General features: G+C 39.8%; 1 protein-coding gene across 1 annotated transcript; it reads left to right on the forward strand.

The window, feature by feature from the left end:
- Positions 1-3,777: 3,777 nt before the first annotated feature.
- Positions 3,778-14,540, forward strand: LOC135472568 (S-acyl fatty acid synthase thioesterase, medium chain-like). Its single transcript, XM_064752124.1, has 8 exons — positions 3,778-3,791; positions 4,907-5,059; positions 6,888-7,026; positions 7,631-7,730; positions 8,962-9,037; positions 10,356-10,449; positions 12,014-12,096; positions 12,494-14,540. Exons 2-8 carry the CDS (start codon positions 4,921-4,923, stop codon positions 12,643-12,645), a joined length of 783 nt encoding a protein of 260 aa, XP_064608194.1. The 5' UTR covers positions 3,778-3,791; positions 4,907-4,920; the 3' UTR covers positions 12,646-14,540.
- Positions 14,541-14,911: the final 371 nt, after the last annotated feature.

Raw genomic sequence — 14,911 nt, forward strand, 5'->3', positions numbered from 1 at the left:
ACCTCTGCGTCACCAGAAGGGACACGTCTATAAAACGATCCACACAGTTTGTCAAACAGGTCTCCGTCCTTCCGTCCAGTTTATCACGAGGCTTGTCAAAGCACTGGTCCCAGCAAACATCCGTTAGTTTGTGAATCTGTACCTGAAGCTGGGCTTTCTGCTGCTCTACCTGGATAAACTGTTGTAGCTCTTTATCCCCGCTGTTCTCACCGAGCCTGGAGGCGTCCATGTCAAACGACGACATTGTCTACAAAGGGTTGAATGTTTATGTTGGGTTTGATATCTACTCTGAGCTGAATGTCCACTCTAGCTAATTCCTTCTCACAAGAATGAATTCTACAGGCAAAGGTTAAGGGCTAGTTCTTGATGATCCTGAAGTAAATAATACAAGGAAGTAAGGGTTCATGTCTGTCTATTGTGAAAGAATTAATCAGGAAATTAATACGAAATGGCAAATTTGTAATATCAGCCTCAAAATTAACTTATCAGCTGGTTTAAAACAGCACTATTGATACAAACCTATCTAAATACACTCAACATAAAATGGCAACGTAAACCAGTAAGACAAACAGATTTCCACAAATATTTATGGGATGTAGTTTCAGTCGATAAGTATTAAAATTTAGTTGAGGAGTCAGGTAACTCTAAGATGGAGCAACACAAGAGTGTTGCGATAGTTACTCTGGGAAACAACCTCAAACGTGTCGCACTGACAGAACAGACCATTTAGAACATCTCTACACATGCATTAGAATTCCCTAGCTTAAATCAATGTCAAATGAGCGGTCCCCATAAACAGCTAAGTTGTTCTGAGTCTCGCTGAGCCAAAGACGATCCATGAAAAATGCACAAATACACAAAATAAATGTTTTTAGAACACTACACCCACTGTGGCCGCCATCTTGTTCTGATAGTCGTGCGTACAAGTCAGTTGATCCAAGTGACCACAAAAAACATCACAGCATTCAAGGGAGATAAGGTGGGATGGGCATGGTGGCAAGGGCAATCAGTACAGTAACACGAGACAAGATTAGTGGCCTATCAGACTGAGGCTGGCACAGGTCATGAACTGACAGAATTTAGTTCAATCTCATTCCCATGGTTTTCACCAATGGTGGAAATAGTGTCTGAAGAAATGTACTTGTTTTATCGGTCTTGTGAATTTGTGCGCTTGTCATACATCATTTTGGCTTCTGCGAGAAGAGGTTAGTGGACTATGTGGGCCACTGGGTTGACATGGATTTACGTTTTTTGGGAAGTTTTCATGCATGTGTTGAGATGTGGATTACCATGCTTGCCATCAATCTGGTACATCTGGGGTTGTTCCCCGCTGTAACACTCCCAACACTCTTGTGACTCGAGAAACATGAGAGTATTGCTCGACCTGATAGTTACCCCATTCCACAACTAGTATTAAATTAAGGGAAAAGTATTGTTTGCTTCTTTCTTTTTCAGCATTTAAAAACCATAACTGTAAAATCATGATGAAAATACTTGACACTACACAACTAGTACAAACCGTAATGTAATGGTTAGCCCATGGAGGTATACCTAGACGGAGGAACAACTTGGGCTCTTCAAAGTGTTAAATGTACAATACCGATACAGCAGGATTCTGGATATGTTTTAACAGGGGAATAGGCTGTCTGCCTTGTGGCCTGGGGTAAAAGGCACTCAGAAACCACCCAATCGTATGTCGCTTGCTCATAACAGAGCCCCCCCTGTTCAGGTGGCGAATAATGAATGCAGAACAAGAGAATGGATGTCAAACCATGGAGTAATGACCGCACAGGCATGGTTTGTATATTTTACAGACAACAATTTCTGATTTGCTGCAGAGAAAACTGAACAACGGGAGTTGGACTTGCCCATATTCCATTTCAATGCACTAAAGTTTATTCATCCCTGCCACTACAGTACACTATAGAATGCTAACCATGCAAATGTCTCCATAAGCAGTGGTTCAAGCGTTACACAGACAAACTAATAAACGTCAGCAGAGGCGTGTATTCACAGCAGGTAATCCTCTTCACTGAGTTATATATTTAAAATCAGTGGGGACTGTGCATGCGCACCTATGTCGACCAGCAGTGCTTTTTGAGAAATCTAGGAATGTACTGTTTACAAAAATCAAAAACTTGCTAAGAAATCGCTTATGGGGCCCTGAATTGCCAAATGTGCACATTCCACTAAGTATTTCCCCGATCTTATTTTTCTAAACTATAGGTCCTTAGTTGTGCAAAAATGTGAGTTTATGGAGCTCAAACATGACCAATTTTGGATATTTTGGAAAAAGGCCCATGTATTCCAAATGGGAAATTTTTTAAATTTTCAACCATCAGTAAAAAAATTGAGCGCCGGGACCCATAACCTTATAAATATTACAAAATAATGCTATCTGCACAACATAATTTTCTCGCACCGTTTACGCCAGAAAATAGAGACAAAACACAAAATTCTGCTGATAGCTCAATGAGTACCGCTGTTCTTTACATATTATATCTTCCGATACAATAGTCCTATAGATGTGATTAAAATGTCCACTTAGACGCACAAATACAACCCTCACTATATCTTTGTTGGGTGCAGAATTTGGAGTTGGGGCTTTTTACTCTAAGTAAGTGTGCATGATGAGACCATTTCGAGGCAGTTCACACTAAGTTCCTTAGAAGGATGTATTCAGAGCAGAAAGGCACCGCGGGTATGTCTGCACGGCTGTCTGGGAGAGTTGTTCCTCCTTCCATATATAGCTCCGTGGTGAGATTAACAAAACAAAACAAAACAAAACAAATATTACATAACTGATATCCATCCCTTATAATGCAGACATCTGCTCAGGTTCATCAATGCTGACCAAAACGTGACCGTTTACGTTCGGAATGGGCATCGTATCGCCAAATGGTACAAAAACTAGACTTTCAATAATACTTCGACATGGATCACCTTGGAGTTTAACAGTCAATAGTTAAGGTGGACAGCAATTTTAACATGCATGGTTGTTCGACAAACATTAGGTTTTCACGCGTCAGTCTATTCCATCAATGTAAATGCTTCATCAGGTTTCAGGGAGGCAATAGAAACAATTTCGACTTACTGTATCTGACACTCACGTGCGTCCCGTTACTTTTTTTGTTCTGCTAAAGCGCATGTGTACTACATTCAGTTCAATCACTGCCTGGACCCCTTTCGCTTATCGGACCGCGGTGAATGAAAGGCAACGGCAGTAAATTGTCAGTAAATTTTTAGCCGACAACTCCGCAATGAACACTTACTTGAAGGACATCATAATTTCTCATCATAGAACATTCTACCTGCGATAAAAAATTAGACAGGATTTATCTAATGCTTTAAACACTTAAACACATGAAATTCTTAGTTTTGTAGCTCTGAACCAATCATCAGCACACTCTTTGGTCACGTGAATAGAGTACTGGAGGTGATAAAGTAAGTTTAACCCAGTTGGGGTAGGCATTGGAGAAGATTTTAGCATCTCGTGACTTGTTCCATCCACAAGAATCTTGGACTAAAAATGATTTATGTACAGCAACGGACAAATTGCAACAGGTTACGCTTGAGTAATCACGTTTGAAGCCCTGGACACCAATAAACCTGTGAAATTTAGATTTGAAGTGTGAAAATCTGTCAGCGGCTAAGAATCTCACAGCATATCGCGCACTGGGGACCGAGGTATATAGGGCTGCAGGCAAAGTGCGTTTGCCTTGGAAGCCGTTCGGGTGCTGAGACTGACGGGTGCTGACGTTAAGGTGGTATAATTGTTGGGGTCGGGGAAGGTTAGAGTAGCTCTGTCAACTTTGTGATCATGTTGTTTTAAGACATCCTCGGAGATATTTTGTAAACGTTAATCATTTTTATCTGCCTTGTTCAGTGTAGTGTTCCGTGATTGTCAATTGTCAAGATGTTATGTAAATGATAAAACATTGTTGTATATGTACGTGTCTGTCTTTGAAGTTTGAACTTTGAAGCAGTGCTTAGTTACATAACCCCCGCAGCGGTTTTATTGATGGATCCCGCCCCGCTCCACTCATTCTCAAGTCTTTTGTTACTCTTTACAGGATATCAGTGTTTTGAGTGTTTTCAAGACTAGCTACATTCGAAATGTACTGCATATTACTCGCCGATGTGATCATTTCGTCAGTTCGAATGAGCTTCAATTTTCGCAACATCCCCTGCCCTTTGCCTCTTCTCCCCGCTCTTCGCCTCCTCTCTCTCTCTCTCTCTCTCTCTCTCCCCCCACCCACCCTCCACCTGCTCTTCACCTCCTCTCCCCTGCTCTTCGCCTCCTCTCCCGCGCTCTTCGTCAGTTACATAAGCACATTCTGAAGATCTTGTAAACAGGCTACACAACTACAGCAAAGTTCGAGAAAAACTGTTCGAGAACTAAAATTAGTTGTTATGGACTGAGAAACCGGTTTTCACATTATTTGGATATCCATTATGTTTCTTCTGTACTTTGTGTTGGGAAGCAGATAAAGCTCATTTCATTGGTACAGTCATGTCAGGGTATAAGAAAAGGTTCGCATAATAGCATATATAGTCATTTAGGCCTATTTAGATCACTTTGTGTATTGCCGGTAACCTATAGCATATATAGATTGTTTTAACTTTCAGATATTCTTACGTTCACAAAGTAGGCCTATGTTTTCAGTTGAAGTTTGGTCATGCATGATTTGCATTTTATTTCTGATGAACTAATATCAGCAGTTGATATAACTTTGTTTAACTGAAACCAGCAATCTGTTAGTTTAATACGAGTTGCAGATATTGGCTTTTTTTTTCTTTTATTATTACTTATGCTTATGTCAAGTCATAAGCTACATTTGAAAGAGTGACCACAATAATATATTTAACATGCATTTATTTCTCTTTCGTGGTGCGCTGACAACAGACGGTAAAGAAGCGATGTCCTCACAGAAGCTGTTAGTGCGCCCCAGCTCACAAGACAAGAAGGCAGACTGTAGACTGATCTGTTTCCCTTGGGCTGGAGCTGGGGCTTCCTATTACATTAGCTGGGCAAAGAAATTCTCACCAAGCATTGAAGGTATGATTTACAGAATTATTAAAAAATAAACAGATTGGTATATTACACTTATTTCGCAAACCAGAGATGTGATTTGTACTCATATTGTTTTGTTGGTTAATGATTTTGTTTTGAGAAGTTGTTGATAGTTATAGCTGGGTAATTATACGGTGCTCATCTGAAACAACTATTACACCACATGAGAATATCATTAGTTAGGGGGAAATGTACATACTACTGAGCACATAATTAGATTTTTAATATTAAACTTATTATGAAATGAAAAGAATGAAAGATCTGTGGGCCATTTGTACCCTAGCTATTGTCAGTAGAGGACTGGCAACATGTGCCTGCCATACATTCTCAATAATTTCAGATGCATTTTTAGAAAATGTATACCATGATGCCATGCAGAGGCTGTTGTTTTAAGTCCTACACTCTCTGTGGGCAGTGTGGGATTACCAGTATTCCATCGGTGATAGTAGTTCACATCCCCGTGACACCTCATTGAACCTCACTGAGTTGAATACTGAATAATGGAATGAGTGTTTGTCCAAATTCGAGGAAAATCTTAGCTTGGAATCTAATTAAGAATACCAATGTTAATAGCTCATGTCCATTCTTGGGACTCTTGATGTGGTCAGAGGCCAAGCTGTGAATTTCTGTAATATTTTAATCATGGTTTAATCATGGATGAGGTCTGCACATTTGTAATCCACATACACACTGCATATTTTGTCTTGCTATAAATGTTCAACTGAGAAGTTTTTCAAGATATTTCAGTTTAATTGAAGTCCGAATGAACTGAGTGAGGTTTGCGAGGGATGGGTGTCTGGTACTTGCATCAGTGGGCTTGGAAGGCATTTGTATGATAAAGTCTAAAGCCCGGTTTAGATAATTTAGTGACATATACACATGAATGTACATGTAATACTTTTTCTGGAAATACCTGTGGTAATATGTTACAAATCATCTTTTTAAAATGAATCTAAAAAGATTGTAATCAACTACCTCACCCACCCCCTGTCATATATTGATGTCATGTTCCTGCCAAATTAGACAGGTGGTCTGTAATAAATGGAAAGTCTGTCTTCAAATCTGACACGCGTGCACTATCGTCATGGGTGTTTTATCCACATATGCAAGGCAGCATTATAAGTTCAATGATCCAATGCCAATCGTCCATGTTCCAGTCTTGTATGGACCACATACACGAGTGGCCTAATGCGGTGGGGTGTGGAATGCTTCCCTGTAAATAATGCCACAAACCATCAAGTTTAAATATTGAATAACATAGTTTGTAGAACACAAGCCAGAAAACGGCATGGTGAGTGTTGTGGGAAGGGAAATAGCAAAGTTTTCACTGGATTGATGTTCCGGTATGAATATTTTTATCTTTTTCTTCCTGTAAACAAGCATGTATACTGAAAAATGACATCGTGAGTTGTCTTGTACAAGCTCTCAGAAAAGGCTCGCTTTATAGGCCGGGGTAGGCCTATACTCCAGCTGGGCCAACTGGCACAGCGATGTCACCCATGCTGACAGCTTTGCAGGAGACTTCTCTGATCTACCCGCTTACTGTCAATATGCCTCAATGTACGGTAAATGCTACAATCTGCAGTGTTTCACTAATACATGCACATGATTGGTGGTCATGAAACAGAACATGCAGCTTAACATAAGTTACCATCTCCCCAACCACTCCACCCCCACCAGCCCTCCTGTCCATAGATACACAACGGATACCCTGTTTTCCTTAAAACCTCTTTTTTTGGCCAAATGACTGATGCATTCACATCTAGCATTAAACAAGGTCTTATTAATAATAGTTCAGCTCCTATGTTTTCAGTGGTAGCACTGCGCCCACCTGGAAGAGAAATTCGTTTCAAAGAGCCAAATTTCAGGACATTAGAAGAGGCGGTGACGCAGACCACAGAAGCAATAGTACAGAATCTTCTGGACAAACCGTTTGCTTTCTTCGGACACAGGTATAAAGTACATATGTAATACATGTACATATATACATCTTGGTTAGAGCTCCTCAAACAAATATATGATACATTTACTTAAAAACATCTTGGTTAGATCTCCTCAAACCCATATATGACACATGCATAAATACATCATGGTTAGAGCTCCTCAAACAAATATATGATACGTGTACATATATACATCATGGTTAGAGCTCCTCAAACAAATATATGATACATGTACATATATACATCATGGTCGGAGCTCCTCAAACAAATATATGATACATGTACATATATACATCATGGTCGGAGCTCCTCAAACAAATATGTAATACATGTACATATATACATCTTGGTTAGAGCTCCTCAAACAAATATATGATACATGTACATAAATACATCTTGGTTAGAGCTCCTCTAGTCCACCCAGAGCACACTTGTATTCCACTTAGAGCACACTTGTATTCCACACAGGCAATACCTCTAGTTCACCTAGAGCATGCTTATAATCCACCCAAAACAAACTTGTATTTCACACCGAGTACACTTGTAGTCCATCCCAAGAACTTGTAGTCCACTCAGAGAACTCTTTTGCCTGACTTGCTTTTTCCTGTTGTAGCTGGGGGTCTTTGCTCAGCTTTTCTGTGGCTGTGAGATTGAAGGAGAAACATGGGGTGGAGCCCATCCACATGTTTGTGTCAAGCATGTCCGCACCTCATGTAAGTCCAGTCTACCTCTACAAAGTCTTACCTAGAACAGTAATATCCATCATGTATACCTCTTACAAAGTCTTACCTAGAACAGTGATAACAGTCATGTAAACCTCTTACAACAGCTTACATAGAACAGTAATATCCATCATGTAAACCGCTTACAAAGTCTTACATAGAACAGTAATATCCATCATGTAAACCTCTTACAAAGTCTTACATAGAACAGTAATATCCATCATGTAAACCTCTTACAATGGCTTACATAGAACAGTAATATCCATCATGTAAACCTCTTACAAAGTCTTACATAGAACAGTAATATCAGTCATGTAAACCTCTTACAATGGCTTACATAGAACAGTAATATCCACCATGTAAACCTCTTACAGTGGCTTACATAGAACAGTAATATCCATCATGTAAACCTCTTACAGTGGCTTACATAGAACAGTAATATCCATCATGTAAACCTCTTACAATGGCTTACATAGAACAGTAATATCCATCATGTAAACCTCTTACAAAGTCTTACCTAGAACAGTAATATCCATCATGTATACCTCTTACAAAGTCTTACCTAGAACAGTGATAACAGTCATGTAAACCTCTTACAACGGCTTACATAGAACAGTAATATCCATCATGTAAACCTCTTACAAAGTCTTACATAGAACAGTAATATCCATCATGTAAACCTCTTACAAAGTCTTACATAGAACAGTAATATCCATCATGTAAACCTCTTACAATGGCTTACATAGAACAGTAATATCCATCATGTAAACCTCTTACAAAGTCTTACATAGAACAGTAATATCAGTCATGTAAACCTCTTACAATGGCTTACATAGAACAGTAATATCCACCATGTAAACCTCTTACAGTGGCTTACATAGAACAGTAATATCCATCATGTAAACCTCTTACAGTGGCTTACATAGAACAGTAATATCCATCATGTAAACCTCTTACAGTGGCTTACATAGAACAGTAATATCCATCATGTAAACCTCTTACTAAGTCTTACATAGAACAGTAATATCCATCATGTAAAGCTCTTACATAGTCTTACATAGAACAGTAATATCAGTCATGTAAACCTCTTACAATGGCTTACATAGAACAGTAATATCCATCCTGTAAACCTCTTACAAAGTCTTACATAAAACAGTAATATCCATCATGTAAACCTCTACAACGGCTTGCATAGAACAGTAATACCAAACTTTTCTTCCAGTCCGCCCAGGTTCAAGAAAAAGACAAAGTGACGAAGAAGAGTAACAAGGAGTTTTTGGACTTCATGAAATCATTAGGTAAAAGTCTTACTCCACTTCAAGAATAGTCCATCTCTACCAATCACTGTGTTGTGTCTGATGATAAAACCAGCAGTAATTGACATCCATTTATTGGTTGGCTAGTTGTGAGTTATCCATAAACCAAGTAAGAGCTGATTCAATCATTCTTTCGGAATCAAGATTTGTGGTGAGGGAAAAATGGGATGCAATTTAAAGAATTTGAAGATTTTGTGGCTTTGGTAGGTGTACATGATTGGACTGTTTAAGCTCCCTGTTGTATGTGCTGGTGTGAGTGGAATCTTGTCTGTAGAATCATAGCCACATGTTTTCAAACCGAACGTATTTATCATCAAATTGATTAACATTTGTGTTATTGGTGTATAATTCTATGCTTAAAGCAATACTTTAGTCCTAAGTGAGACCATTTGGAAATATTAAACTGATATGAAGGATACCCTATGGAATATAGCTAGCACTAGGGTTTAAAAATTGACACTGAATAACGGAATTTAACCTCTATTAGTGAAAAGTCATCAAAAACAAAATTTTCAACAGTTCCCGTAAAATTTGAAAGTACAACGTCATCTGGCACTGAACGTCAGGGATGGGTAACGCCAAGTGTTCTTGCATGACTTCACACCAAGCAGAATTGGAAATGGCAGAAAACTTTTGTTTCCGTGTTATCCTCTGGAACTAACAACAACGGTTTTAATACAGTGCATGTTTTCTACAATTTAAGAAAGCAATTCCAACTATCTTGATCCTTATCATTTAACCCTGCCTTTAGCACATACATGTCTTAACACTAAAGTAGCTCTTTAAGAATTTTTCATCAACCCTGTGGTGGTCAGTTTAATGAGTGGAAGAATCCGGATAGTTTAGGGTTCAACACCGGCCATTGGCAAGAAGATTTAACTGATGGACTTGACCCATGTGTATCTTGTGGATTAACTGACACTGAGTTAGCTTAAGGTGTGCATTTTTCAGCTGTAGTGAAAGGACTAGCCTAATTCTTCAACCTTTTCAACCAACTCTGCAACCAGTATTTTGAAGCATTCTGAAGGAACTGTGTGGTGTAGAGAAATAATTGGCACAGTTTTATCAAGCTTGCATCTTAAGCAACACAAACAAATCATTTTTAGCGTCATTTTCGTAAGAATTGTAAGATTTACAGTAACTGGCCTGTTAACAAGTACTGTTCACTTTGTGTTGTCATTGATGCCCTGACAATATAATTATTGGAGGTGGTTTTGTGATACCATTGCCAGTCTGTCAATCAAATTCAAGAGGGCATAACTCTTACGACGTGTACAAAGATCTTGTTTGTGCATTACAGGGGGGACTCCTAAAGAAGTGCTGGAGAATGAGGAATTAATGGAGATGTGCCTGCCATCAATGAGAGCTGATTATGGCCTCTATGAAGAGTTCAAGTAAGTAGTGGACCCACCCGTATTACATGGCCACCATGTACATGTGGACAGTGTGCCTAATCCCTAATCCCTAATCCCTAACTGTGGCCTCTATGAAGAGTTCAAGTAAGTGGTAGACACACCCGTATTACATGGCCACCATGTACATGTGGACAGTGTGCCTAATCCCTAATCCCTAACTGTGGCCTCTATGAAGAGTTCAAGTAAGTGGTAGACACACCCGTATTACATGGCCACCATGTACATGTGGACAGTGTGCCTAATCCCTAATCCCTAACTATGGCCTCTATGAAGAGTTCAAGTAAGTAGTAGACACACCCGTATTACATGGGCACCATGTACATGTGGACAGTGTGCCTAATCCCTAATCCCTAACTATGGCCTCTATGAAGAGTTCAAGTAAGTAGTAGACACACCCGTATTACATGGCCACCATGTACATGTGGACAGTGTGCCTAATCCCTAATCCCTAACTGTGGCCTCTATGAAGAGTTCAAGTAAGTGGTAGACACACCCGTATTACATGGCCACCATGTACATGTGGACAGTGTGCCTAATCCCTAATCCCTAACTATGGCCTCTATGAAGAGTTCAAGTAAGTGGTAGACACACCCGTATTACATGGCCACCATGTACATGTGGACAGTGTGTCAAATCCGTAATCCCTAATCCCTAACGGTCAGTGGAGGAGTTGACGTTGTTTTGACCACTACCAGTCACACTGACTAAAATCACATAAAGTCACATGTAGTCACATAAAGATACCACGACCAACTCTCGTGCTCTATTGTAGTCACATAAAGATACCACGACCAACTCTCGTGCTCTACTGTAGTCACATAAAGATACCACGACCAACTCTCGTGCTCTACTGTAGTCACATAAAGATACCACGACCAACTCTCGTGCTCTACTGTAGCCACATAAAGATACCACGACCAACTCTCGTACTCTACTGTAGTCACATAAAGATACCACGACCAACTCTCGTGCTCTACTGTAGTCACATAAAGATACCACGACCAACTCTCGTGCTCTACTGTAGTCACATAAAGATACCACGACCAACTCTCATGCTCTACTGTAGTCACATAAAGATACCACGACCAACTCTCGTGCTCTACTGTAGTCACATAAAGATACCACGACCAACTCTCGTGCTCCACGAAAAGGTTTATGGTTAGTTTTGCAATTAACCTTCTCTAAAAATGCTTGACTTTACTTGTAATAACCACTTGTTAATCTTAAGTCAACTTGCTGAAAACTGAATTTTGATGCATTTTTCTTTAAGTTTGAGTTTGTACTTTCACTGTCGAGTTCACATTCTTTGGCTACATAATACTTAGAGTCTTAATCCGGTACTCAATGTTCAGGTACACAGGTACTCAATGTTCAGGTACACAGGTACTCAGTGTTCAGGTACACAGGTACTCGATGTTCAGGTACACAGGTACTCGATGTTCAGGTACACAGGTACTCAGTGTTCAGGTACACAGGTGCTGTGGTACTCTGTGTTCTCACCAGTCACCAGGCTAGTAAAGCAGGTGTTTGTTTCCACCTGTAGGTACAAGTTACCTCCCACTCCACCACTCTCCTGCCCTTTACACGTTTTTGATGGCAAAAATGACAAGAAGCATGATCTGGATGGTAAGTACTTATTCCACAGAAATACCAGGACTTATAACAAAACTGTGTCAGTTCATCTTCTCTTATTTGTTGTCAGAAATGGTGGAGTGAAAAGACTGATATTACAAAGGAATTCATTTCCCAAGTTTTGTTAACACATGGTTGAACGTTTGGTAGACCTAAAGATATATTCTCTGTAATAATGTCTCAGTAAGTAAAATTTACATTACATTAAATATTTGGTCATTGATTGCTGAATACTGTTTTACAGTTGTGTTATAGTTGTAATATTGTCACCTGAGTTATCCATTGTAATCATCTGCTTTATTCACACAAACCATCAGTGTTAGTACCATCAGCAAGTAGCTTTCATCTCATATCAGAATATACAATAGGACTTCTGCATTTTGATTGGCAGGCTGGCGTCAGGTGACCACAGGAGATACAGTCTGTGACATGTATCCAGGAGGCCATTTCTACTTCAAAGATAAAGCAAATGAATCCAAGATTATTGGCCAAATCAATACTCGTCTTCAAGATTTGATTAGACTAACAGATCAGCCTCTCTAATTGGCTCTCTGCCATCTGACGTGTGCTTGGAGCATTCTGATTGGTCAGCAGTGTGATGGGATAAGGTATTCCTGAACAAGCTGATTGGAGGAACGTTATGAGAAAATGGCAGATGTATTTTATTTGGTTGAATGGTGAATGCTTGCAGCCAGCTTTAGAGCACACTTCTGATTGGTTCACTGGTGACTGGAGCATCAGTGAACAGGCACTGATAAACCAGCCACAGGAAAGTCTCAGTCCTTTCCCATTTTTTTTCATTCATTTTAAAGCCTGACAGGAGTAACATATGAATGGTTAATATATTTTGTTGCTTTTCTTTAACAGTTTAACATTGCCAGCAGTCATCAGTAAGACAAGTATTTTTTAGAAACCAGCTTTGTAAGATCACAGCGCACACTCTCCAAGGAACATTTGTTTGATCATTGTACACTGTATATATGATAGTGAAAAATGCCTTGAACAGTACACTTTCTTAGCCTGGTGAATTATTGAGTTGATGTTGACATTATATGACAACCAGCATATGTCTCCTATATAAAGTCTTTAGTTGAGTGTTGTGGTATATATTTACATGTATTTCAGGTGGTGCACTGTGGTTTTGATTTATATATTTGCTTGGAGTTTTACGCCATACTCAAGAATATGTCATGTACATGTATGAAATGGAGGCCAGCTTTATGGTTAGTACGAATTTTCTGATTAGAACTTGCAGCAGATATTGTGATAGGCCTGGCGGCATGCTGCAGTTATAGTCAGAAGTCGCTCCATTTGAAAAAATTAAGAGTTTCCAACCAATGTTGCCGATGCTAAATTATCCACCTTATTCCCTTGTTTTAGCTACATTAGAGCACGAAGAGTCCTTCTCACCTCGTCTACAGTCTTACATCTCCCTTGTTTGTCCATTGTCAATGATACTTTGATGAACACATCTCCCACACCTCTTCAGTCCTTCTCACCTCGTCTACAGTCTTACTTATCCCTTGTTTGTCCATTGTCAATGATACTTTGATGAAGACATCTCCCACAACTCTTCAGTCCTTCTCACCTCGTCTACAGTCTTACTTATCCCTTGTTTGTCCATTGTCAATGATACTTTGATGAAGACATCTCCCACACCTCTTCAGTCCTTCTCACCTCGTCTACAGTCTTACTTATCCCTTGTTTGTCCATTGTCAATAATAGTTTGATGAACACATCTCCCACACCTCTTCAGTCCTTCTCTCCTTGTCTACAGTCTTACATCTCCCTTGTTTGTCCATTGTCAATGATACTTTGATGAACACATCTCCCACACCTCTTCAGTCCTTCTCACCTCGTCTACAGTCTTACTTATCCCTTGTTTGTCCATTGTCAATGATACTTTGATGAACACATCTCCCACACCTCTTCAGTCCTTCTCACCTCATCTACAGTCTTACTTATCCCTTGTTTGTCCATTGTCAATGATACTTTGATGAAGACATCTCCCACACCTCTTCAGTCCTTCTCACCTCGTCTACAGTCTTACTTATCCCTTGTTTGTCCATTGTCAATGATACTTTGATGAACACATCTCCCACACCTCTTCAGTCCTTCTCTCCTCGTCTACAGTCTTACATCTCCCTTGTTTGTCCATTGTCAATGATAGTTTGACAAACAAAGTCTCCCATACTTCTTCAGTCCTTCTCACCTCGTCTACAGTCTTACATCTCCCTTGTTTGTCCATTGTCAATGATACTTTGATGAACACATCTCCCACACCTCTTCAGTCCTTCTCTCCTTGTCTACAGTCTTACATCTCCCTTGTTTGTCCATTGTCAATGATAGTTTGACAAACAAAGTCTCCCATACTTCTTCAGTCCTTCTCTCCTCATCTACAGCCTTACTTATCCCTTGTTTGTCCATTGTCAATGATAGTTTGACGAACAAAGTCTCCCATACTTCTTCAGTCCTTCTCTCCTCATCTACAGCCTTACTTATCCCTTGTTTGTCCATTGTCAGGGATATTTTGATGAACGTCTCCCACACCTCTTCTCAAATTCACGCTTTCACACTTGCCGGGATGGCTGGCAATGTGCATGCACGAACTGCTTACGTCACACCCGTTGTAGAGAAGATTCGGACAAACGCAAGTCTTCCTCGCTTTATCTTTCTTGGAGTTGTTGGTGATGATTTGTTGTGCTTCAGTAGTCTGCCTGTGTCCATCAGTGGTGATTTGTTATGCTTCAGTAGTCTGCCTGTGTCCATCAGTGGTGATTTGTTATGCTTCAGTAGTCTGCCTGTGTCC

Source organism: Liolophura sinensis, chromosome 8 (assembly GCF_032854445.1).
Source record: "Liolophura sinensis isolate JHLJ2023 chromosome 8, CUHK_Ljap_v2, whole genome shotgun sequence".
NCBI lineage: Eukaryota > Metazoa > Mollusca > Polyplacophora > Chitonida > Chitonidae > Liolophura > Liolophura sinensis.

Excerpts from the sequence above, each read along its gene's own strand:
- LOC135472568 (XM_064752124.1), top strand. The coding sequence starts at position 4,921 with ATGTCCTCACAGAAGCTGTTAGTGCGCCCCAGCTCACAAGACAAGAAG. Across the intron at positions 5,060-6,887 it reads ATTCTCACCAAGCATTGAAG|TGGTAGCACTGCGCCCACCT; the intron begins GTATGATTTACA and ends CTATGTTTTCAG. Across the intron at positions 7,027-7,630 it reads TTTGCTTTCTTCGGACACAG|CTGGGGGTCTTTGCTCAGCT; the intron begins GTATAAAGTACA and ends TTCCTGTTGTAG.